General features: G+C 43.2%; 1 protein-coding gene across 1 annotated transcript; it reads left to right on the top strand.

The window, feature by feature from the left end:
* The first annotated feature begins 1,455 nt into the window (after positions 1-1,455).
* Positions 1,456-5,848, top strand: Sostdc1 (sclerostin domain containing 1). The gene is made up of 2 exons (XM_021662796.2): positions 1,456-1,886; positions 4,375-5,848. The coding sequence occupies exons 1-2, from the start codon at positions 1,682-1,684 to the stop codon at positions 4,788-4,790; spliced, it is 621 nt and encodes a 206-aa protein (XP_021518471.1). The 5' UTR covers positions 1,456-1,681; the 3' UTR covers positions 4,791-5,848.
* The last annotated feature ends 19,891 nt before the right edge of the window (positions 5,849-25,739 follow it).

Consider the following 25,739-nt stretch of genomic DNA (forward strand, 5'->3'; position numbering starts at 1 on the left):
CTTTCTTAGTACTTAGACTTCTCTTTCTATGTTTACTTTCTTTTCATAGTGAGAAGTGGGTAGAACACGGGCAGTTCTTAACCAGGGCTGGTTTTAACGTCTCAGGAGAAAATTGGCAGTAGCAGAATTATTTTTCTTACAACTGGGTTTGCTACTGGCATCTCCTGGGTAAAAGACTAGGACTATCATAAAGATGTAGGCGGTATGTACATGGTAGGTAACTGCTTGTTCCAAAATGTCAGTAGGTGCCACTGTTGACATACACACTTAAGGAAGAAGGAAAAAGTGGTGGTGACAAAAGTAGTTATAGTGGACAAGAACTTATAAACAAGAGAAATACAAAATACAAAGACATTTTTAATAGCCATGCTAAGGATTGAAATGGATTTATAATTGAAAAGGCAATTTGAAAGTTATTCCAATCAAAATGTTTAATAAATCAGTTGAAACTTGTTTTCTTCCTTTTTAATCATTCCTTTGTCTTATGCATGTAGACTGACACCGTAGCACACAGGTGAAGGCTAGAGGACAAATTCCCAGAGTCCACCCTCCTGCCCCTCTGTGAGTTCTAGATACTGAACTCAGGCTTGTCAAGCTTGGCTGCAAGTATCCTTACCGGCTGAGTCATCCTGTTAGACCCTTATGTTTTCAGAGTTAAAGATCAGCGCCCTTGTATGGAATATTTGTGTCAGGTAGCAAAAGCACTTCTTGCTTGGGCAGCAGACTCAAGGGAAGCGATAGAAACAAATGTTTGACAAACACAAATACAGCCTGGGATCGGCAGTGTATGAACAATCTAGAAATATTTTGAGTTGGTGAATGATACGTAGGAAATTGTTTTCTTTTGTGTAAGAGGCACAGTGAATGCTAAGCCTTGTTGGCATGTTTTAAGATGAAAACTGATATTAGTTGCCTTAATTCAGGCAGAGTTCTGCTCATTATCCTCCACATAGAACCGCTGGCAATAATTTACCTAGCAGGACAGTTGCTCATGCAGATCAAAGCAGCATTATTTAAGTGTGTCCAGAGGGCAGCTTTTTAGCTCTGCGTCTTCCTCTTTATAGGAAAAGGGAGGGAAAAAGGTTTTCTTCTTGAGATACAAAACACATCTAACAAAGCGGATACTTTACTCAAGTCGAGACTACTGAACACTCACATGGTTTCTTCCAACTATTGGGGAAGTCACCCCTCCAGGCCCCGAATCTTCTCACATCTGTGGGGAAATATAGACAAACATGTAAAAATTAGATAAAATAAACTCCATCCCTTCGTGTGAATAGGAACATACTCCCCGCTGCCCCCCATTAAGCTGGAAATCCAACGAGGCTCCGGAGAGGATGTGGCTGACAAGGTGGCAGTTGTGACAGAAGCTGAGCCCTGCCTGCTTCAGCTCGCAGACCAGTGAAGCCCAACTCTGAAATCTCAGGCAATTTGTGTAGCAAGCTCCTCCTCTCCTGCAGCCGTCTTCTCCATTGGTAAAATTCTTTTGCAGGGTCAAGTAGGGATCCCACCCCTTCTCTGTGTTTTCACTCTGAAGCTCTACACAACTTTACACCTGAATGAGCGCCAAGCCTCTGTGGATATATAAAGGGAACCTAGGGGAGGGATTCCACAGTCAATAGTGCAGAGGCAGGCGGAAAGAATTAAGCGGCTCCTCAGCCAAGCAAATCCTCCACTCATCATGCTTCCTCCTGCCATCCATCTCTATCTCATCCCCCTTATGTGCATCCTAATGAAAAACTGTTTGGCTTTTAAAAACGATGCCACAGAAATCCTTTATTCACACGTGGTTAAACCTGTTCCCGCACACCCCAGCAGCAACAGCACCCTGAATCAAGCCAGGAACGGAGGCAGGCATTTCAGTAGCACGGGACTGGACCGAAACAGTAAGTGTGTTTTACTTGTACAGATTTTTTTTTCGTTGGGGGAGCATCAGCTCCTATCCCTGTAGAATGGTTTTACTGTAAGCTAGCGTGAACCATCTATGTTTTGCAAAACGATCTGGGAGCAATCTGCTGCATGTGTAGGCTGACTTTTGTTCCTGGGTGGTGATTTTAGAGTTAATATAATTAAAGCGGTGGCTTAATAATGCAAGCACAGACATGGTTTACCCAGTACCCACAGAGAAATGTATCTAGGTATTGAGCTGTTGCTTTTTAAAAAACTCTGCAAAAGGAGAATTCTTTAAAGTGTTGTTCTGCAGTTTAAGCTCACAATGTCTTACACTCTGTTAATTTTGGAGCATGCACAGATTTGGTGAAGTGTCTAATGGTAAGTAAATTGAACTACTTATAGGGAATCACAGAGGATGAAAGGAAGCTTTCAGGCAATAGGAAATTGCTCACACAGATGTCTAAAATATGTTTAGTTTGGAGAGGTGTAAAAGTTTGATGATGTTCACTGTAAAGGAGGTCCATAATACAAAATGTTGGAGTGTCATGTTTTTCTAAAATCATTCTTTATTCAATAGGTCAAACTGAGGTAATTGTCTGTTTCTGTGAAAGGCTGAGTGCATATTTTAGCAGGAGACTTTAAATAATAGTCTGCTAATGTTTAGCACAGGGAGCGTTTCTTTACCCTTTTCAGTTTGCTTAGTTGATGTGCATGCCAAGTGACTGTACTAGTTGGAGGGGTTCAAATCCCTTCCTCTAACTTATGCTTCATTCTTTTCCTTTAAAAGTGCTCACGTTAGGAATCAACCTGAAGAAACACAGAGAAACAGTATGCAGGAAATCTTACACAAACCATCGCCCCTCCAGCATAAACTCCGTTCAACCACGAAAACGAGTTTTGACCTTTGAAAAGTCAAAGCAAATATAAGCTGTGGTGTCTCTCTAAGAAATCCCTAGTGTTTTGCTTGCAGGTAGATGGCTGATTCCAGAGCACAGACAACGTTTGATCAGTGTTGGGTTACTGAGCAGTGTGGCGGGTACTCATTGCCCGTGAGAGAAACGTCACCACAAAAAATGCCCAATCTTAATCATCCAGGAACAAAAGCCAGGAGAGTCAAAACCAATGCTGGCTGTTTCTAGGTGCATTCCTAAGGCAGCTGCCGGAAGGTGAGCTGGAGTCAGAAGCAGGCAAGCCCAGTACTCCGTCCGGCTAAACCGTTAACCCTTTCATCTCAATCCTCAGGTTTAGCTCTGTACATGCAGACGTATACAAGCCTGGGCGCCACAGCCACACACTTCCCTTAGGCTATGACTCTTAAACCAGACGTTCTGGGGCACAGAAAGGGAGGGAACTCTGACTCACTGTCCACTCTGAGATAGTTTCCAGGGGTCAGGAGGATAATTTCACCGGCTTTTATTAGTCTGGGTTGTCACACTTCATCTGCTGATGTTTTAAGCCCTTCCTGCTTTCCTGGTGAATAAGCCTTGATTTTTTTTTCAAGTTTGTAATAAGCAATTTCTATTTCGATAACAAAGGACTTAAACATGAAAGGAAGGAGAAAGAAAACTCCAAATAATTTAAGATTAATTTTTTTTTAATCACACAAGGCATGTGACCAGAAACAGCCAATTAGATGACATACTTATCAAATCCAAATAACTAAAACAAGTTTTCTATGCCTGATATTCAGGAAATGAACACCGTGGTTCCTCGTGCAGTTGTAAATCAGACATGTTAGGTATTTTTCTGCCATAAAATTCATGGAAATGTAGCCAAGTTGTTATGGCAACCATACGTTCCTAATTTAGGGGCTTTTATATTCTTGAGGCATTGAGCTGTGGTGGCATTTTGCATTTCAAACATTTTACTGTTTGTATTTTTAAGACATAGTTTTGGATTTATGTTTAGAATGTAGTTATTGAGTTTGCTATGCAAAATGCCAATGGTTGTAGCCATATGCGTTGTGACCATGAAGCTGACTTCTGAGACTGAAATGAAATGTTACAGCATGCGTGTGCGCTGTACGCAGTGTTCGAATACTTTCCACAGCTTCTCGAGAGATTTTTGAAAAACCTTAATTAAAAGCACTTGCAGACACTAACCAATGTGATCCGTGAGAATGAGTACATTAAAGTGTACCCTTTGAGGAGTGGATATTTACAGGAGTTGAACCCTTCTTGGGAACGAGACTGAGAAATGTGACTTCTAGATACTTTTATAAACAATCAGTTAGTGAGACACATGTCTGTCGCCCTCCCCCTCCCCAGAGTTACAGCCTTCGCGCAGCCTGGCCATCACGATGAAAGCGCCCACCCCTCCCACAGATTTGCACTGAGAAAATAAAGCACGTAGTCACTTCTCGGGCAGTTGGCTGCAATTTGGATTATATACAGTCACTGTATATACCTAAACCAAGAGCAAAACCCAAACACCGTCCGTTGCTTTCTGTCTCTGAAGCAGCTCTTTCCTGTTTTCCTGCAGGTCGAGTTCAAGTGGGCTGTCGGGAGCTGCGGTCCACCAAATACATCTCCGACGGCCAGTGCACCAGCATCAGCCCCCTGAAGGAGCTGGTGTGCGCCGGCGAGTGCCTGCCCCTGCCGGTGCTTCCCAACTGGATCGGAGGAGGCTACGGCACGAAGTACTGGAGCCGGCGGAGCTCGCAGGAGTGGCGCTGCGTCAACGACAAGACGCGCACGCAGAGGATCCAGCTGCAGTGCCAGGACGGCAGCACACGCACCTACAAGATCACCGTGGTCACGGCCTGCAAGTGCAAGAGGTACACCCGGCAGCACAACGAGTCCAGCCACAACTTCGAAAGCGTGTCGCCCGCCAAGCCCGCCCAGCACCACAGAGAGCGGAAGAGAGCCAGCAAAGCCAGCAAGCACAGTCTGAGCTAGAGCCCGGCTGACCGGAGAGCATCTGCTACCCACATTTTTATTGCTTGGAAGACTCGGGCTTGCCATTGCTCTTTTCTCACTTGAAAGTATACGCTTTCTGCTTTGATCAGGCCCAGCAGGCTGTCCTTCTCTGGGACCTTCTCTGGCACTACTAGCTTTTTTTTTTTTTTTTTTTTTTTTTTTTGCAAGTTTCTCAAGATGTAATGAGTCCAGTTTGCAGTGAAAGCCAGGCATCCTGTAGTTTCCATTCCCCTTCGTTTCCTAAAAATACGCACCTGATACTGTCTGTATCCCATCACAGTTTAAAACGCTCCACTCCCCAGCTCACCCTCACCCTTCCCAAACGAAATTCCTTCAAACCAGAAAAGTTCGTCGAAAAAAAAAATGTATCTTCACAGAACATTTCAGACCGGGGCCTTTTCCAGTAGTTTTCATGGGAATAGTTTGACAGCCAGGGTTTAGCTTCCTTTGAAAGAGAGGCAAAGCTGGTGACATTTCACTTCAAAACTAAGCCCTGTGGCATTTTACAGTCTCAGTGTGAAATTATACCCCGCATGTTGACCTCGCTTGGAATGGAATGCCAGCAACGCATGGCAGCAGCTAATAAGTAAAGCCGATTATTTATTTGTCAATGTTGTTATTTAATGAGCTTTCACATGTGATTTTTTTTCAAAATGTTAATTTTTTTTTTTTATGTTTTGAAGCTTTTTCATGTACCTAAATATTTCCCAGTTTGATTTGTGGTTGGTCTAGAAATATAAAAATACATGTTGTAGATATGTAAAATAAATATTTTTAGTTTCCTTATATACTACACGGTTCGTCATAAACTTTGTCAGTAGCATGGTTCTCTGTAAGGCCGAAATACGTAACACTTCATTATTTAGTCCATGCGATCGGAAAGGCAGCTTGACCTTCAATGCCGTCGGTTTCTTTTAATAAATATAAACACTGCTAAACGTTATCATCCTTGCCTTTCACGTGTGTAAAAAAGGTACGTGCTTGCAATCATTGTAAAATAAAGTTGTACGTGTAGTCGGCTCTCTCTGTTGTTGCTGGGGATCAAACTTAGGGTCTAGGAAGTGTTAAGCCTGGATTCCATTCCTGGGCTAAGCCTCAGCCTCCAGAAAATTGCTACACCCCTCCCCCCTCCATAAGTCACACTCAAGTTTTGATAAAGCTATCTGCATGAAGAGAAGGAAGGGGGAAGGAAGAGGGAGGAGGGTTGGGGCACCGATCTTCAGAAAAGGAGGTAGAGGGGAAGGATGGGTAGCAGTCAGTTGTCAGGAGTACATCCTCTACTTTTGATCTCCAGGTGGGAGCAGGTATTGACAGGCTTCCTTCAAAGTTACCTCTGGGGGACGTTCTGGGAACCAGAACTCAGTTGTTAAGGTAATCTCCATATGCAGCTAGGTTTGAGAGGAACGATAGGTAATGGGGAGAACGGAACTTTGAACACTCTTACATGCTCCCACATCACAAAAAGCAAAGAAAAATTCCAGCTAATTCTGTAGTTTTCTCAGTTTGGCACACCACTAGACTGGGCAACACGACGACAGTCATGGACCAGATCACCTGGCTAGATGAAGGATGCTAATGCAAGCGGGTGACTGATGCTGGCTCTTCAAGAGAAAGCATCAGAGAGGCTGGCTCTCCCTCAGCTGATGGGTGAGGAGCCCACCTTAGAGCTGAGTTGTTCCTGTTTGCTAGTTACAAGTCTGTGAATCGCTTGCACATACAGGATGCTGTCAGAGTGGGAACATGGAGACAAGAGCTCCAGATTACAAAATAACATTAACTGTTGTATTAGCAATACAACCGTATTAGCACTTTACTATTGAGTTCTCTTCCAGGTCTTAAACCGTATTAATATTGCATATCAGTGCATGGGGCAGTCACAATGATATTATTGTACTATAATGTGTCATTTCATAACTCTATTTTATTTGCTCAGTCACGGAAAAACTTGCCTTGACAATGGTTTCAAACCTAAGAAGTGTATCCCTTTCACTAATCAAACACTGAGTGAAGGTCACAGAGAAGATAAAACAAGAGCAAATTCTGATTACCTAGGACCCAGGGTGTGGAATAAAGTACGCTCACATGTGAGACTGCCAACAGTCTTGACTGAACCAAGAACTGGATGTATTCTTCGTGTTCACATTCAATTTGGCAGTCCATATCTGGCCGTGTTAAACCGCCAATGCACTCACTGTGTGGTATTTAATGCTAAATGAGGAAAAGGTCAGCAGTCAGCTGGAAAGGGCTGGAGTACAAGTGAAGCAAAACTTAAAAGTCAACAGGAAGAGCAGATTTTAGTTATCTTTTTAAAAAAGTGCTGTGCCTGAATTGCTGTTTATACTTGGAATCTTTTTTAAACAGCGAACTCAGGCTCTGATTTGATGAGCTGCACATAACATTCTTATCACCTTTAGTAACTATCATTTCAAAAGGATAGAGTGTGGTGATTTTAGGAGAGAATGTCCTGGTTTACTCTCAAAATACCTACCCCAAAACACATTTACTTAGCAAATTTATTTTGGTTATTATGAATAAAGGGATATTTTACATAGTTTAATAGATATGTAGATGGCTGTGTTGACACATGTAACTATATTGGACAGTTATACATACATGTATGTCAATAAGAATAGGGAAGAAGACCTACTACTATCTATGCAAATGCACAATATGCGTAGTATATTGCACTTAAACCAAACATGGCCATGAAGCCTTTAAAGTGTCTGCTTGCAGGGCGGGAGATGAGGGTGCCTGTTAGCAAGCCTGACAGCAGGCGCTCAAGCCCCATGGCCTCCATGGTAGGAGGAGAGGACTCACACTCACTCCCACAAGCAGCCTTTTGTCTTTACATGGGCTTGTCTGCATAGTTACACACATACGCATAAATAAGTAATAAATTTAAATCCATTTGTAAAAATCAATATTTAAGTTGGTAGTCACTATTATTTGCTAACTATGCTAGGTATAACTAACCAGTCTGCTCTTGAGGGTGGGGTTAAGAGGATCAGAAGTTCAGGACTATCCTCAGCTGCATAGGGAGATTGGCATCTATCTCCAAACAACAATAACTGACAAAAGATAATAATTGAAACACTTTATTAATCATCGTTATTTTATTGCATGTTTTTTAACTCCATCAAGTTTAATGTATAAGCACACTTAATTAAAAAGACAGTATCTCTCTTGGAGATGGAGCTCTGTTGGAAGAGAGCTGGTGTAACACAAAGCCCCGGGTTTGGTTCCCAACACTGCAGAAGCGCTGGGCATGGAGCCGGTTCCTGTAATCTCAGTGTTTAGATGGGAGAAGCATGAAGTGAGAAATTCATGCTTAACTACATGGAGAATCTGAGGCCAGCCTGAGCAGATGAGACCTTATCCTCCTATTAAAACAGAAACAAAAAACAAACAAAAACCAGCCAAACAAACAAAGAAAGCAAAACTTAGTTTATTCCTGCCCTTTTCTTAAATGGGCAAAGGCTAACAGAACTTTTTTATTGTGTAATATAACACATCTATCAAATGCGACATTTTTATTGGACACCATCTAATGTTTCACCAAGAGGTTTTAAGGGAAGAAAATAGAATCTAGCAGCAGGATAAAAATTACCTAATATCAAAATTTTAAATGTTACACAGCTTCCTTTTCACATGTTTGATTTTGTCTTTGTCATCATTAGGAATCTAGTTGTTGAAATCTACTTTATTTTATTTGGAATTAGAACACCATTTGGATTATATTTAAATCTCAAGAATATTTGTTAGTTTTAAAATAATAATCCACTCCATACCCCAAACTCAACCCTTCCAAGCTTTCCTATTAATACAGTCTAAGAAATAAATCTCATGTAGGTGGCCACCAGCAGATATTTGAATGAATAAAGAAAATCTGAATATTATTCAGTCACAAAGAAGAAAAGAAACCACCACGTCTGAGACCTTGAGTTAAGTCCTTAAACCCAGAAGAAGGTGGAAGGAAAGAACTAATCCTGAAAATTGTCTTCTGAGCTCTACATGTGTATGTATATGCACACACACTCACACACACATACATTCACACACATGCACATGCACACTCACATATACTTTAGGTAATTGGTTTGGAGATTAACACAATAAGTGAAATAAGTCAGACTCAGACAAATACTTTATGTATTCTTTAATATATGAGATACAGAGTTAAAATGAAAGACATGAAAGCAGAAGGGGGCAACTTGCAAGGAGAAGGTGGTACTGGGGGAGGGATAAGAGAGGGTGATGAAGGTGCAATGTTTAGTCTTGACTGACAATTTGAAAGGTTCTAGAATGACCACAGAAACAAGGTTCTGGCACTTCTGTGAGAGATTATTTAGATTATGTTAACTGGGATGGGAAGACCCACCTTAGGCCGGGCTGACCCGTTCTCTGGTTTGAGGTTCTGAGCTGAATAAAGAGAAGAGTAGGAGTTGAACATGAGCTCTCATCTCTGCTCCCTGACTAAGATCTTAGTGCAGCCAGCTGCCTCCTGCTGCTGTCATACCTTCTCTGTCTGGATGGGCTGTACTCCCTGGAACTGTAAGCCCAAATTAAGCCATGCTGTTTTGTGATCCATCAACTTGATTCAAGTGTGAGTCATGTGGAAGAGTGGCTATCAGTTGAGAAATTGGCTCTATTTAGCCTCTGGGCAAATCTGTGGGGCGTATCTTTGATTGCTGATTGATGTGGGAGGGCCCAGCTCAGTGTAGGTAGAGTTTTTGTCTTGTTTTGCCCCAGGATGGACTATGATCAGGTCAGATAAGCCAAGTAACCCTTTCCTCTTCGATCTATAGGCATAAGCTTATTATGTAACTAAAATGATGATTTTTGTTACCCCTCCCCCAATATCTGGCTTCAGTCCTTGTCCTGAGAATCTCCTGTCTCAATGTGTAATAAACACTGATTCCCAATTATCCTCTGGTATGCCAATAAAGCAGTTTACAGACAGTCGCTGAGCAGGGGAGAGAGGAGGGCTGGATGACCTGCCAGCCAGGGGAGGTGGAGTTAGAGGAGAAAGAAGGATTCAGTCATGAATGGACAGAGGGCCAGGAGACATCAGAAGAGAGGAGCTAGATCAGGGAAGCTACAGAATGCAATTATCTCTGGGGTGTATGCTGGGAGGAGACAAATTACCTAGGGGGGTTAAGAATAGAGTAACAACTGCTCAGTTATTGTGCTGTGAAGCTTATGTTTAAAATTGTATAATAGAGTCTTAATTATTTGTGTGATAGCCAGATTAAGTGAGAAACCAACACAATTTTATAAAAATAACTTAACACCAATGTACTTTTGGTTATGGTGTGTTGTGAGTGTAAACATCTTTTTGTTTTATCCCACATGTGGGATAAGGGACTGATTCAGATGGTCCACAGCAGCAGACTATTTTCCTCATGCTGGCTCTGAGAGGAGCTCTTTGGCAGCTGCAGATAGCTTAAACCTGAGGACTCTGGAGAGAGAATAAATGCCAGAGTCCAGAGAGTGTTGGGGTGCTCTGAGAAAGAACAAGGCTACTGTGCTTACCCCTTGCTGCTCCTGGTTGTTGTGAGGCAAGATGTTGGCAATCTCCTTAAAGAAGGATTAGACAGCTCCAAGGAACCCAACAACCTCACCAGCAGGAAGCAGCTAAGAGGACTGCATCCCCTCTCCCACTAATCCTTTCTCTCTCCTACCTGGTGTTGGGGTGTTGGAAGGGATAGGATAGAGTAAGGAGGAAAAGAGATTAAAAAATGTAAATAAAAGAGTTTTTTTAAAAGTACAACAGTCGTGTTTATCACATGAATAGAAAGCGAACCAAGACAAAACCCTTCCTTCCAAAAGGAGAGATTTCATTTTTATCTGTGTGTACATGTCTGTGTCTGCATGTGAGTGTGAACATGCAATGTGGGTGCACAGAAGAAGGTGACAGGTCCCTTGGGGCTGGAGTTATAAACTGTTGTAAGCTGCCTGTTAATGAGTGCTGATAACTGAACCAAGGTTTCCTGTGAGAGTGTTAAGGACTCTTAATCTCTGAGCCAGCAATCCAGTTTTCCCTACCTTTTGTTTTTAATCTTTGTGCATATTCACATATTGCCAACACACCTGGAAGCCAGAGGACAGCCTCAGGTATCACTTGTCACCTTCCACCTTGTTTAAGACGCGGCCTCTTGCTTGCCACTGTGTAAACCAAGCGAGCTGGCCTGCAAACATCCAGGGGTTATCCTGTCTCCACCTTCCATAGGAGCACTGAGATTACAGGCACATACTACTGCTTCAGGCCTTCCAAATGTCCTCAGCATCAAATCTCAGTTCCTCACAGTTGCTCAGCAAAGGCTTTACCCATGGAGCCATGCTGTCAGCACAAACTCTTCTTTGAGATGCTTTGTCATGTGTTTTATAAGAGCAATGAAGGAAGCACTTAATACAAGGGAACTATGATGAGTTTTGTATGCTGGTATCAAATATCACAACAAGTCCACTCATTTTCTACAAATCATCTACATAATTTTAAAAAGCGTGTCAAATTTTTGGTGGAATCCTGATAGAAGCCCAGAAGTACTGTGGGAAGGTGACCCAGTGCCAGATGAGAGCCTCCTCCTTTTTTTGAATATAGTTCCTTCCCTTGAGAACACAGAGGGATAGCTGCCAGCATGTTTCCATTGGAGCTTATCTTGAATTCAAGCAGCCTTTCTCCATTTCTTCACCAGACATTTGGCACATAGAAATCCTCAGTCCCTCTGCAAAGAAAAGCAGCTATAGTAGACAACCCGCCAAGCATTCTGCTGACTGGGGTCCTAAGCTGTATCATAGATGTTACTACTCATGAGGAGATGGTTTCATTTCCAGGTTCAAATACCCGGCAACATGAATTAGTGCCACGCTGACTGCCAAATCATTTCCAGAACGAATCCAACCGAGTGGAGGTGTACCTCCAGGCCTGTGGACTTGCTGAATTATTTTCTGGCAACAAATGAGTCAAACACTTGGAGGATTTCCAAAAGAAATGAGAGCAATTAAAGAAATGAGATAAGAATGGATACAGAAATTGTGGTACATTTAGACAGTGGAATACTATTCAGTAATTAAAAATGAGGAAATCATGAAATTTGCAGGCAAATTTCAAATGGTGGGATCTAGAAAAGATCATCCTGAGTGAGGGATCCCAGAAGCAGAAAGACACACATGGTATATACTCACTTATAAGTGGATACTAGACTTGTAAGATAGGATAAACATACTAAAATCTTTACACCTAAAGAAACTAGACAAGAAGGAACCAAGGTAAGAAGATAAATCCTCACTTAGAAAGACAAACGGGATGGACATTGGAAGTAGGAGAAAACAAATAACAGGACAGCAGCCTACCACAGAGGGCCGCTGAAAGACTCTATCTAGCACTGTATCAAAGCAGATGCTGAGACTCATAACCAAACCTTGGGCAGAGTGCAGGGAACCATATAAAACAAGGGGGAGTTAGTAAGATCTGGAGAGGACAGGAGCTCCACAAGGACCATATATATCTGGGCACAGGGGTCTTTTCTGAGACTGATTCTCCAACCAAAGACTATGCATGGATATAACTTAGAACCCCTGCTCGGATGGAGCCCATGGCAGCTCAGTATCCGAGTGTGTATCCTAGTAAGAGGAACAGGAGCTGTCTCTGACATGAACTCAGTGGTTGGCTCCTTGACTTCCCCACCCCTGAGGGAGGAGCAGTCTTGCTAGGTCACAGAGGAGGACATTGTAGCCAGCCCTGAAGAGACCTGATATGCTAAGGTCAGATGGAAGGGGAGGAGGACCGCCCTTATCAGTGGACTTAGAGAGGGGCAGGGAGGAGATGAGAGAGGGAGGGTGGGATTTGAAGGGAATGAGGGAGGGGGCTATAGCTGGGATACAAAGTAATTAACTGTAATTAATATAAAAAATAAAAATTTAATAAAAAAAGAAAAAAATGAGATACTAAAGATATATCTTTAGTAACTGAAAACCAAGAGGTGTCTTATGTGACTGACTTTATTTTCAGCCATAGAAATAAGGACAGAATGTTTGAACTGAATGACGTTGTTGGAGGCTCAGATATTTTATCCATAGTTTATTGTCATCAAAATGACTAATTGTTTGATGTGGCTGAAAGATAAGCTATCATTGAGGTTCGGCCATGCTTCTGCTTTCTTTTTTTTTTTTCATTGTGTGCATGAGTGGTACATGCATGTGGATATACATGAGTGCCTGTGTGTGTGTCTGCTTGTGTAGGTCTGGGTTAAATGCCCAAATCTCTTTGTGTCACTCTCTTTCTTGAGACACGGTTTATCACTAGACTGCAAGCTCAGTGTTGGCTAGGCTGGCTAGCCAGGAAGGGCTCAGGATCCTCCTGTCTCCTCCCCCAACACCGGGATCTGTAGATGCTGGGGATTCACTGTCAAATCCCCCACTTGCAGAACAAACATGCTTACTCTCTGACCCACCTCTCCAGATCCCCATTTTTATTTTTGTCCCTTTTAAGTATGTTTGTTTAGTTTGTGTTCAGAGTAACAGTTTTCATTATGACATTTTCTTTAATTGTGTGTGTGTGTGTGTGTGTGTGTGTGTGCAGAGCTCTCCAACCTGCAGAGCTCAGAAAAGCTGGTATTGGGTGAATACCATACTCGGATGGAAACACACCAGCAGTAGCCCAGAAACCCAGTGTGTTTATTTTATACATCTGACTGAGGTGATAGGTTTATTGTATACAGCTGAACAAGGAAACAGATTTAAATGATTTTGGTGGTGGTGTCTGTAGTGGAGCAGTTTTAATTTGCAGTCACCTGAGAGGAGGAAGCTGCAGATGATACTTCCTCCACCGCCATACCCAGACCAGGGGAAAGCGTTGCTGTTTCTAAGGGTACGAGATCCGGGAGTTCTTGACACAGTTGTACTCATGGCAACAACTCAAATTCACTCAGCACCATATCAACCTTTTATACATTCTCTCAGGCCTTCCTCTGCTACACACATCCATATTACCCTAATCTCTCCCTTGCTGACTCACTCCTATTCCACAAATAGCTGCCTTTCTGCTTTTATATTTAGATGTTTCAACTGAAAGAAAACATCCACATACATGTATATATATATATATATATATATATTTTATGAATCTGGCTTACTTTACTTAACACGGCTATCTCCAGTTCCATCTATTTTTCCTGCAGTGCTGTAATTTTGTTTTTCTTTAGAATCAAAGTTTTATTGAGTATATGCAACGCACTTTGCTTCTCTACTTATCTGGTGGTGGGTATCTAGGCAAAGGGCGCAGCAATAGATATAGGCCAGATTCTCCTGTGTAGATGGCAAGGAGGGTTTTATCTGGACCATGTGAAAGTGCTCTTATTAATTCTTTTCGGGGCTTCCACACTGTCTGCACAAATGGACATTTGCTCCATTGGTGTGTAAGTTCTTTTGACCCACATCCTTGCCAGCAAATTTTATCTTTTTTTTTTAATTATTATTATAGCCATTCTGATTGAAGTGAGATGGACTATCTCAGTTTGCATGTCTCTTGTGGTCATCACATTTCAGTAGAAATAAATTCATTTGAAATTTATTCTTTTTAAATTAAATTTTTATTTTTTATATCAATTACAATTTATTCACTTTGTATCCCAGCTGTAGCCCCCTCTCTCATTCTTCCTATGCCCCTCTCCAAGTCTATTGATAGGGGAGGTCCTCTCCCCTTCCATCTGACCCTAGCTTATCAGGTCTCATCAGGACTGGCTGCATTGTCCTCCTCTATGGCCCGGTACAGAATAGCCCACCACTGAGTTCATATAAGAGACAATCCCTGTTCCCCTTACTAGGGAACCCACTTGGACACTGAGCTACCATGGGCTACATCTGGGCAGAGGTTCTAGGTTAGCTCCATGCTTGGTCCTTGGTTGAAGTATCAGTCTCAGAAAAAAACCCTTTGCCCAGATATTTTGGTTCTGTTGTTCTCCTTGGGGAGCTCCTGTCCTCTCCAGGTCTTTCTATTTCCCCATTCTTTCATAAGATTCCCTGCACTCTGCCCAAAATTTTGGTCATTAGCCTTAGCATCTGCTTTGATACACTGCTGGGTAGAATGTTTCAGAGGCTCTCTGTGGTAGGCTCCTGTCCTGTTTCCTGTTTTCTCCCTCTTCCGATGTCCTTCCAGTTTGCCTTTCTGAGTGAGGATTGATCATCTTACCCAGGGTCCTCCTTCTTGCTTAACTTCTTTAGGTGAACAGATTTTGGTATGTTTATCCTATATTATATGTCTAATATCCACTTATAAGTGAGTATATACCATGAGTGTCTTTCTGCTTCTGGGATACCTCACTCGGGATGATTTTTTTCTAGATCCCACCGTTTGCCTGCACATTTCATGATTTCCTTGTTTTTAATTGCCATTTATTCTTAATAATTTATACAAATATGAACTTTAAACAATCTTACAGCATTAATAAACATGGTACAAATGATCAGTGAGTTCTTTCATTTGCAAAGTGGATAATTTAAATTTGGTGTTTAGAAACAGCCTAAAACACCAGACACAGCCACAAAATAAGGAGAACGCTTCAATAGTCTTCTACAGTATGCAACTGACACTGTGTTTACAATACATGACGATTTTACTCCTGAGTGTCTAAATAATTGCTTGCCTTGTTTCCTCTCTGACTTTTCATACATGGTTCACAAATGATAATATTTTTGCCTTAAACATATTTAATTTGTGTATCTTACCTATGTGACTCTGTCCATGTGCACGTGTGTGTGGGTGCCTGTGGGCTCCAGAAGATTGTACTGGATCACTCGGAGTTGGATTCACAGGCAGTTGAGCTTTCTCCTGTCAGGGCTGGGAATTGAACTCTGGTCCTCTGCAGTGCTCGAGCACTTGTGCTCTTAAGAGCTGAGCAGGAGATGAGCAGCTGAGCCCTCTCTTCAGCCCTGAATCTTTGCCTTTTGGAAAGAGATGTCCCAAATTAAAAGTTAAAAGAAACTTCCTTGTCATGGTTTTCTTTATTACAAATCGAAACCCGAATGCGCTCAATGCATTAACAGTCTAACAAAGGGTTTTTGTTTTACTTCTGACAGTGTGTTTCCTGAGCTGATTGGTTTTGTCTTCTGTTTATGGCAGTAAGTGTTTTATGTTTAATCTGGGCTTGTTTGGTATTTCAAAATCAATGACATTTTCAATTCAACTCATTTATTAGGAGAAAATGCAGGCATGACCTGGCGGCCAGCCGACGTGGCACACTGGACTTCTAAATAAGAAACACGGCACCCCGTTCTCTTTAGCACCCCCACAAGTCAGAACACCGGCCGGCTGATGAGGAGTCTGCGCTCTCCCTGTCTCCTTGTAAGTGCTTCTCCTGACCCAAGGTGCTGTGCTAACCGATCACATGGTCTACGTCGTTGTTCACGCACTGTAAAGCGGACTCTGTTCCCCGAAACCACCTCTGAAGTAGTTTATCTCCATGCCCTCTACCGACCTACAAGCACTGTGGTCTTGTCAGGAGATGTCCGACAGCACATTGGCAGTGGGTCTCAGGATGTGTGGCCTTGAATCCAAAAGTCTGTTCAATGTTGCTAATTGGTTGAGTGAAATCATAATCGTAGCTTCAGCCTCCGGGCTTTCTGTTATTTGACCAGTAAGCTAAGCTGACTGAAATACACAATACCGAAAATGTCACGAAGCTCCCAAACATGTTTTTATTTTTGATTTTCTGACTGCATGTACACCTGCTCGCCAGAAGAGGGCACCAGATCTCATTATAGATGGCTGTGAACCACCATGCGGGTGCTGGGAATTGAACTCAGGACCTTTTAACCTCCGAGCCATCTCTCAGGCCCCTCCCAAACCTTCTTTTATCTCAAACAACACTACTGCATTTTCAACTGTAAGGACAGACACAAACATCGTTTTATTTATGCTACTCTCCGATTAATAATTTCCAATTATGTTTCTAGTTCATCCATTCATGTAATTTCAGAGTAAGACTTCGGTCAAAGTTCTTAGGAAATTTGGCATATTCCTTCATGTTCACTATTTCTGGAAGTTAGGCAGCATATGCTGAAAGTAGAGACCCAATCCCAAAGAATCAAGACTACAGCTTCTTTCCGGCATTTTCCACTTGGCCCAAACACATATGAAAGGCCACGAAAAAGTGGAAAGGCTTTGGAACAAAACACATTAGAATTAAGTTGTTAAAAAGCTCTACTGCTGATCTATCTCCATCTCTAGAATCTCTACTTGATTCTAGAAAAAAAAAATGATAAGAAAAGGTGAGTATAATCTATTATGTTTTTTTTTGTGTGTAAAATAATGTCATAATTTTACTGAAACGTTTTCTTTGAAAAATGTTAAGCATGTATGTTGTGTCAGCAACAGAATAGAGATCTTTCCAGCAGACAGATTTTATGTCTCTTTAAAGTCGCTCAGCAACCATCTCCGTCATCTAGCAGTGGTTGCCCACACAGTCAGTGTCTATCAGGGTCTAAGAATACAGCAGGGAACAAATGGGAGAAGAACATGTGTTCTCCTCTCAAGTGCAAAGGTAGATACGCGCAGTCCTGTTCCTGAACAAGACTTACAGGGCAGCGCTGCTGTCACGCGTTTCCTGAGCTGAACTATGCAGACATAACAACAGGAAGAATACATTTCAGAAGCCAACATTTTATTGCCACAAACATTTCAGTTAAGCTCTTGCAAATAAGAATAGTGTAGTGGAAAAAACACTTATCTGTTTTTGATTATGAAGTCTGCCAAGTGTGGCTGAAACCTCTATTTTTAGTGTATATAATCTTAGAAAAGATTTTCAAAAGCGTCTAACTTCATATATAAAAGTACTAGATTAAGAACGTTTAACTTCGTGTGTGTGTGTGTGTGTGTGTGTGTGTGTGTGTGTGGTGTATGGATGTGTATGTGTGTACGGGGGTTGGTGGATGGATGTATTTGTGTGCATGTTTACAGCAACCAGAGGGTCGTATGTCATTTCCTATCTTCCTTCACCCTTTTTTTTCTTTCTTTTTGAGACGGCTTCTTACTGAATCTGGATCCTGATGTTTTGGCTAGACTGGCAAGTCCCCAAGATCTGCCTTTCTTCTGTCCTAGCTGGCTGCCATGCCCCATTTTTACATGGGTGTAAAGCCAAAGGTCATTGTCAAGTGTCTTCCCCAATTATTCTCCCCCTGCCTGCCCCACCCCCCTTTTCTTTTGAGTCAGGTCTCTCATTAAACCTGGAGCTTGCTGGTTTGGCTAGGCTTGATGGCCAGCGATCCCCAGGCATCCTCCTGTCTCTACCTCTGGAGTCCTGAAATACAGGCAGGTGCTTTTCTGCCCAGCACTGTACCTCTGTGCTAGGGGTTCCAACTCAGGCTCTTGTGTTTGAGCAGCCAGCCCTTTCCTGACCGAGCCGTGTCCCTATCCCAGATTGCAGTTCTTTATATGCATTCAAGTTGCTTTTTGAGGTCTCTTCTCTTCTAGCCTTTATACTAAATCTGAAGGCTCCTGCTTCATGATACTTTCTACATATTAGTTGAAATCAATTTCTTGATGAAGATAACATGAGTTATTTTTTAAAACTTTTCATTGATTCTTTGTGAGTTTCAAGTCATGCACCCCAGTCCTGCTCATCTCCCTGTTCTCTCTCTCTCTCACGCACACACTCACACACACACACACAGAAAACATCTCATCGTGGAAGCTGTAGTGTGTCACAGTGTGTCCCACAGTCTATCCCTCTGTCCACACATCTTCACTTGCAAATGTTCACTGCAATGAGTCATTGGTCTGGTGTGAGATCTCTGGCTTCTGTGACACCATCAATACTGGATCCTCACTGGGACTCCTCCTGGTTATGCTGGTGTTGCCCTGTCTTAGAGATCCTGCAGCTTTGAAACAGCAGGGCTGGCCCTTTCACACTTCCCAGCTGTTCATAGATTATGTAGATGTCGGGATGAGCCAACTCAGAGCCCTAGATCTGGGCCTGGGTGGTAGCTGAGCTGCTCAGTGTGTTGGCTCTCTCTTATCTGCACCACCAAGGTGAGCTCTCCAGCATTGCTCTGACCAGGCCACCCAATGCTGCCATCATCAGGAGGTGTTATGCTCTTATGCCCTCACTGCTGGCTAACTCACTCCAATTCCTTCAGAGCCAGCTCCACTGTGCTGCTCAGTCAAGGCCCAGGGCCCATTTTTCCAAGTGCTGTTGCCCACAAGAGGCTGGGTCAGTGCTTCTGACCTTACACCCTCAGGGCTGGCTCACCCATGCCTTCACCATCAGGGCCAGCTCTCCTGTGCTGCCAAGGCCAGGTGCAGCCGGGCCTGCCCTCCTGAGAGCTGCACCCTTCGACGGACTGGGCCAGCTCACCTGCTTTCATGATCAGCTCTACCAACTGCCTCAGGTGGTGGGGGGCGAGATGGAGAGGGCATCACCCCCACACCCATGCCATAACAGGGCAGAGGAGTAGCGGGCCAGCTCTCCTGTGCTCTTGCCCTCAGGACCAGCTCGCCTGTACCCGCACCGCCAGGGTAAGCTGTGCCATGCTATCTAGGTGATGTACAGGGCCCTCGGCAGCCATGAGGGACAGGAACAGTTCTTTCTGTACAGCCCCTACACATCCACGTGTCTGATCAGGGGTGTCCCCATGTTCTCTAGTGGTAATAGGAGCCATGGACACTGACACTGACCCTGCCACTTTGCAGCCACTCAGACATGGCCCTCAGTGTCGTCTTGGGCTGGCACCTCCCCACAGGCTACTCCTCTCTGCCCTCAACTTTCCAGTTCCACCCCCCTTCATAATGCTCAAGCTGCTCCACTTCCCTTCCTCTCCCCTCCGACCACCACATACTTGCATGTCGTGGTAGCTTCCACTGCAGGCGGGCCACGTGGGTGACCCTTGGGTGACGTCACCCGTCGAAGTGTGGCGGCAAGCAAGGTGTCTCCGGCCTGCCTATGCAGTGCAGTAGATAAGTCTTTGGGTGGCACGGCAGTCTGTAGGCCTCTGTCTGTCTTCCTCCTCCCAAGCTTTGTGGTAGTAGGCAAAGATTTATGAGTGTAGGGCCCACCAGTGTCACAGGACAGAGGGAAGGTCTGTGGGCATCTTTCCCCACCTGCACTGCATGGCAGGGCAGAATGAAAACACAGGTCTCTCTCTTCCTCCTCCCTCCCTGAGCTGCCTGGATTTGATTGGATTTGATTGTTAGGTGTCCTCGGCATAAACTGTTTTGGCCACCAAGCCAAGAATCAATCCAGGATGCTCTGCCCCTGAACACGACCACCTAGCTCAAACATACCTTTAATCCCCAGGACTCGGGAGGCAGAGGCAGGTGGATCTCTGCGAGTTCAAGGCCAGCCTGGTCTACAGAGCAAGTTCCAGGACAGCCAAAGCTATGCAGAGAAATCCTGTCTTGAAAAGCCAACCAACCAACTGAAAAACCAAAAACAAACAACACTGTCAAGAAGGTGTCTCTTTGCCCATTGCCAGGGGATGATCACATGAGTTTTAAGGCAATAGTTGTAGGCAACTTTAGCAAACCAAATATGTAGGGCTGTTCTTCCATGCCATTAAACATTACTGGCGCCCACTATTTAGAAAGACATTTTAAAACAGCAGTACACTTTTGAAACAAAGCCACTGTGATCAATTTGCTCTGGAGAGAGGAGTGTGATGATGGGATGGTCCATCTGCTCTGGAAAATTTTATAGACTACACTGGGTACTTGCAGAGCTAGCAAGCAAGTCATCTTGTTATTGTCAAGTGACATTGATTCTTAGCCATTAACATATGTCTTGTGTGGAAAGAAAAGTAAAAGTTGAGTTTCATTTGTGTAAATATATATTCTATCTGTGTTCCTTAATCTACACAGTTAGGGAAGAATCCAAGAGTCTGCCTCCAGCAGATGTTGGAGCCAGAACAAAGCTCCTTTTTGATTATTTTGTTCTTTCAGAGTTGAGACATTCATGAATCAGTAATATTATTAAACTGAAACAGGTGTGGTTACTGGACATTGTGGGTTGTGGAGTTTTCTATTATGTCTTATTATCTCCTTATTAATAGCTGCAGTGACCATGGTGTTCAATGGGAAGGTAACCACAGCAGCTGAGTGCTGCCTGTTGAGCTGCCTGTAGAAGGGCTGGGAAAAGCTGAGAACGGACAAAGGCTGAAAGAGCACATTGTCAACACAGTAGGATGCTCCTGGCCCAAGTCCTGAGAAGCAACCATCTCTCACAATGGCTGCCCAGAACAAGAACCTTTAAATGCTCTCAGGAGCCCTGCTGCTCTTTCTGCCTGGCTGAAAAAGCACGCAAGCAAGCAAGCAAGCAACAACAAAAACAAAGCATGGCAAAACACCTCTCTCCTCCTTTCCAGGAACTACTGATATTCCACCATCAGAGGATTGCCTCCATTAGTTTTTATTCCTGTTAAGTACAGAAGGGATAACAGAAGGCAAGATTTGCAAACTTAAGTGTGACTAACTCCAGCAAGGCTGGCAGTGAAGCAGGGGGAAATGGCAGCATCCTCAGCAAAGAGTACAGCTTTCAGTCTGCTACCACACAGAAGCCAAATGCATCAAACTCTCATATTTCATATAAACTTTTACTGATTTTATTTCTTAGCAGTTCGTTTTTGAAAGGTGTCCCTAACAAACTCTACACATCCACACACTTGCTGACTCAGTTTTATCTGTTCTCAGGGCCAACGGTTGCTTCTGTGATCTCTCAGACAGCAGTTAGGAGACTGACCTGTAATCTCAAATCTGCCACTACCAGATTCAGCTGGACTGTAAATTCCCTGAGAACCCATTCGAGATTTCTGTATCAACACCAAAGCAATGGAGGACTCATTCTGAATAGGCACAGGGACCTATTTAAAAGGCTTCGGTTTATTAAAAGTCTGAGTGGGAAGGTACAAGGCTTAGTGCAGAGGTGCAGGCATGGCCAACAGCAACAGCAACAGCAACAGCAACAGCACTGTCAGCGCCCCAGGCTCTGAAAAGGGAGAAGAGGATGGAGTTATGGGAGGCTGCAAGTTTAGGGCAGCAGAAAGGACTGTGACCAGTCTGAGCCTATCAGAGGGACCTGCGGAGAGAGGGAGCCAGGGAAGTAATTACCTTGTCACTCTTCTTCTGTCTTCCAATTGATCTCCTGCCAAGGCTCCCATCAGCTGCCTCCATCTGGAGCCCAGGGGCCTGAGAGCTGCAGAATATGATTCGCATCGGCTATGGGCTTACCTTCCTTTACAACATCTGGAAGAGTGGACTGCACTTAGTTGGCGCTGAGTCATGATAGAACCTCCTAGATTTTCCAGTGTCATTCCCTGAATGGATAGAGCTATTAAGATGCGCCTCAAGCCCACCCGCACCATCATCATCTTCCCACCTCATTATTTAATGCCTGAGGTGAGAGTGTGACTGTCTAGGGAGAAAGTCTGAGAGCTCTGAGTGCCTTACCTTAGAGTCAGATATCACGTGTCTCAAGAAACAAATTATTCAAAATTAAAGCCGGGACACACACACACACACACACACACACACACACACACACACGATAGCATTTGCTTTGAGCAATATCCTGTAGAATATGAAACAGGAGAAATGTTTCCTGTCGGCTCCCATAGCTTCTGAATTTTCACATACTTATGTTCTACAGCAGAGGTAGGGGAAGGATGTTTTTGTTCTTAATGTTATTAGATACTTTCCTAAGAGTGCTGTTGCTAGAAAGTGCTGTCTGTGAGTGAGTGAATGGTGGGTGCTCTCTTCCAATGACAAGTAAAGGGTATGTTTCAGAGAGGTTACTATAGCTCTAAAATGGGATAAAAATTGGAAAAGACCATACAGCCTTAAAGGTCCATTAAAATGAATTAAAGAAAATGATACTCCAAATATGACATTGCTGATCAGACTGCATCACCCATACCTCTAACAACACAGGGTTCCTTGCTAGGCTTATTCTTCAACTTTAGGGAGGAGGGCATTTGCATTTTCACAGCTTGGAAGTTTCACTGCCAACATTAACTAAGGTAAGAACGAAACTTCAGAAGGTGGAAGGTCTACAGCTTTGTGATATGTTCACTGCGTGATGTTTCCTGTGATTAAGAAAAAAAAATGTGTAAATGCCCCCTCCCCCCAACAATGGTAGCCTGTGGCGGCCATCAGGATAATCTGTGAGCTCCTTGAAGTTGTGGAAGGACATCAGTATTGTTCATGTGCAGCTGGTCTCCTCACGTGGGGCAGTGGTGATCATATCACAGTTTCACAGGGTGAGACAGATCCAGGGCAGGATGACAGCAGGGGGCCGAGCCACTTTAGATACACATCAAAGACAATCTTGGAACTTGGCATAGGTGTGGAATGATGGGAAATGAAGCACTCAGCTCTCCGAATTTCAAAGACTCACTTTAAGGGGAAAGCACTCCCTAGATAAAAGACCACGGGGCAGCAGAACAGCTGTGCCAGGCTTTGCTTTGTGGTTCCTCTGCGGAGCACAGCCTTCAGATGTACAAAGCGTGGAAAGGACTGCCAACTGTGTAATTTCTTTTCCACCTGCTTCTGAGTGCCTGACAGCAACAACATCTGTAACAAGACTGGTTCCCTTCCCCTCTCGCTCCACTCCTTCACACTTGGAAAGCATATGATGTGTCTCCGCCATTAATGCTATGTATTACTTAATCCAAGTCCAGACTCTAGAGTGTTAGTATTTTAGGAGTAGGAAGTCCAGGAAAAGATTAGGGAAGGAACCCCTTTTCACTTTGGTCTCTTGTTATAATATTAGGTAGTGAGACTTGATAGTCAAAGCACCAGCATCAGACAGCAGGCCCAGGGATTGAATCCTGACCCACACACTTCATAGATGGCTATTCTGAGCAGAGCATGTCTCAGTTTCCTCAGCTGTAAGGGTGATTAGTTGTGTGGATCTTGGGTGAGGTCCCGTTTGTTGGGGCTCCTGTGTTTACTTACACAGTTGGCATTTCTGAAGTGGGGACTGCTTCAATGAGGAAGAACATTGACTAGAATAGGACTTCATCTTGCCTGTATTTGGAGTGGGAGAAGGATGCAGAGAGGCAGAGGAAAGAAGGAAGGACCAGGAAGTGGGAGAATTCAGAGTATAGGAGAGAAGGGATTTGGGATTAATTCTGGACTCATCTCTCTCATTTTAAATAAATAAAAAATAAGCAGCTTTAACATCCAAACCCTTGTCAATGAACTTTCACCCCACCTTCAGTTTGTTCTCCGTGATTGTCTGCCATTTGGTGACCAGTGTCACCCCAAGCAGGAGCAGGATGTGTTTTATGCAAACATGCTTGCTCCTTTTGTGCTCTCTATGACCTTTCCTACTATTGCCTTGGCTTGTGAATGCACCGTGTTGCTTCAGGAATCATCCTTGTGTGAAGGAAGAAGACAAGCCCTCTCCCCTTCACTTCTGCTTTTCATAATCCTTATAAAATTTGTCAGTTCAGTCCTCAGTGTTCAGATTAACACTTTGTTCTGGCTTCTCATTTTATTGTTCGTGTTTGCTAATGGCTCTTTCATTCCTGAAAGTCAGCCTTTAGCTAATTTCCAATATGTTCTCCATAAGAAAAAGAATTTTGAGCACTTTCCTATATACACTTATTTATAAATCACATGGATAAATATTAATAGCATAAAACTTATAAAATTGTAGCACACATGTGAAAGCAGTCACTTGTCAAATTCACACATAGTAACGGTATTTTTGGTCTGAGTCTTTGTGCCTGCCCTAACTCACAGGCTCAAGCCTGATCCATCCAGTTACAGTGGTCGGTGGCAGGGTCTCTGGGAAGTGACCGGGTTAGGAAGGTCCTAGTCACATGCACAGGTCACAGAGCTGGGCAATCCCTGTGCCCTGTGAGGACACAACTAGCCTGTGTGAGGAATGAAATCTCAGCGGACACTGCCTCATCTTGAACTTCTCAGCCTCCATAACTGTAAGAAATGAAGGCTTGGTTTTTAAGTCCCAGCTGATGGTATTTTGATATATTGGTCTTAAGATAGTACGGCAAATGCCAAGGACAAATACTAAAACCAAGTGGACTTGCGTGTATTATCTGAAAAGAGTAACCGAGTAAGTTACAGACACTTGTGCATCAGGCGACAGATTGAAATCCTGCGTGGGTTTTGTCCATTCTTCAGTTCACTCTTAGTGGCCCTGACATGCTCTAGGTCACCAGTCTTGGTGTATTGAGAAGTAGTTTTCTCTTTGATATCACAACTGGATAAATTCTTGCCATTTGCTATCTATTTTTCTTCTATAAACCAGGATAGTTTAATATGGATAAAAATACAGAAGATAACAACAGTGGAAATAGAATATTTAATATTTGTACATTATTGTGATTTTCACATTGTAAAAAGTGAATTTCATGTTTGGTTTTATAAAAGGATTTTTAAAGGAGGCTAAATACTAGGTTTGTTTCCAGCACAATTTGCTAATTTTTAAAAAAGTGATGATTTTTTTTTCTCCCAGTATACCCTTAATATGCTTTGCCAATTTCACATGAAAAGCTACATTTTATTCAGACATTGACTTTTCATTTGTGACTTTCCACATAAGATAGGGAAAACACACTAGAAATATTAAAGTTTTTACTTCTACATAAAAAAAAAAACTTCTTTTTTCCCCCTTTTCTGTGGTAGAAACAGATACAAACTAGTAATTTCAAAATGGTAGCTATCATAGTTAGCTTTCTATTGCTGTGATAAAGATATAAAACCAAAGCACCCTGGCTTACATGTCCCAACCACGGTCTATCAATGAGGGACAGCGGCGCAGGACTCATCGGCAGGACATCGGCAGCAGGGCAGGAGCCCAGAGGCAAGAACTGAATGAAGCAGGGACACTTTTCTTTCTTTCTTTCTCTCTTTCTTTCTTTCTTTCTTTCTTTCTTTCTTTCTTTCTTTCTTTCTTTCTTTCTTTCTTTCTTTCT

The sequence above is a fragment of the Meriones unguiculatus genome, chromosome 1 (genome assembly GCF_030254825.1).
Source record: "Meriones unguiculatus strain TT.TT164.6M chromosome 1, Bangor_MerUng_6.1, whole genome shotgun sequence".
Taxonomy (NCBI): domain Eukaryota; kingdom Metazoa; phylum Chordata; class Mammalia; order Rodentia; family Muridae; genus Meriones; species Meriones unguiculatus.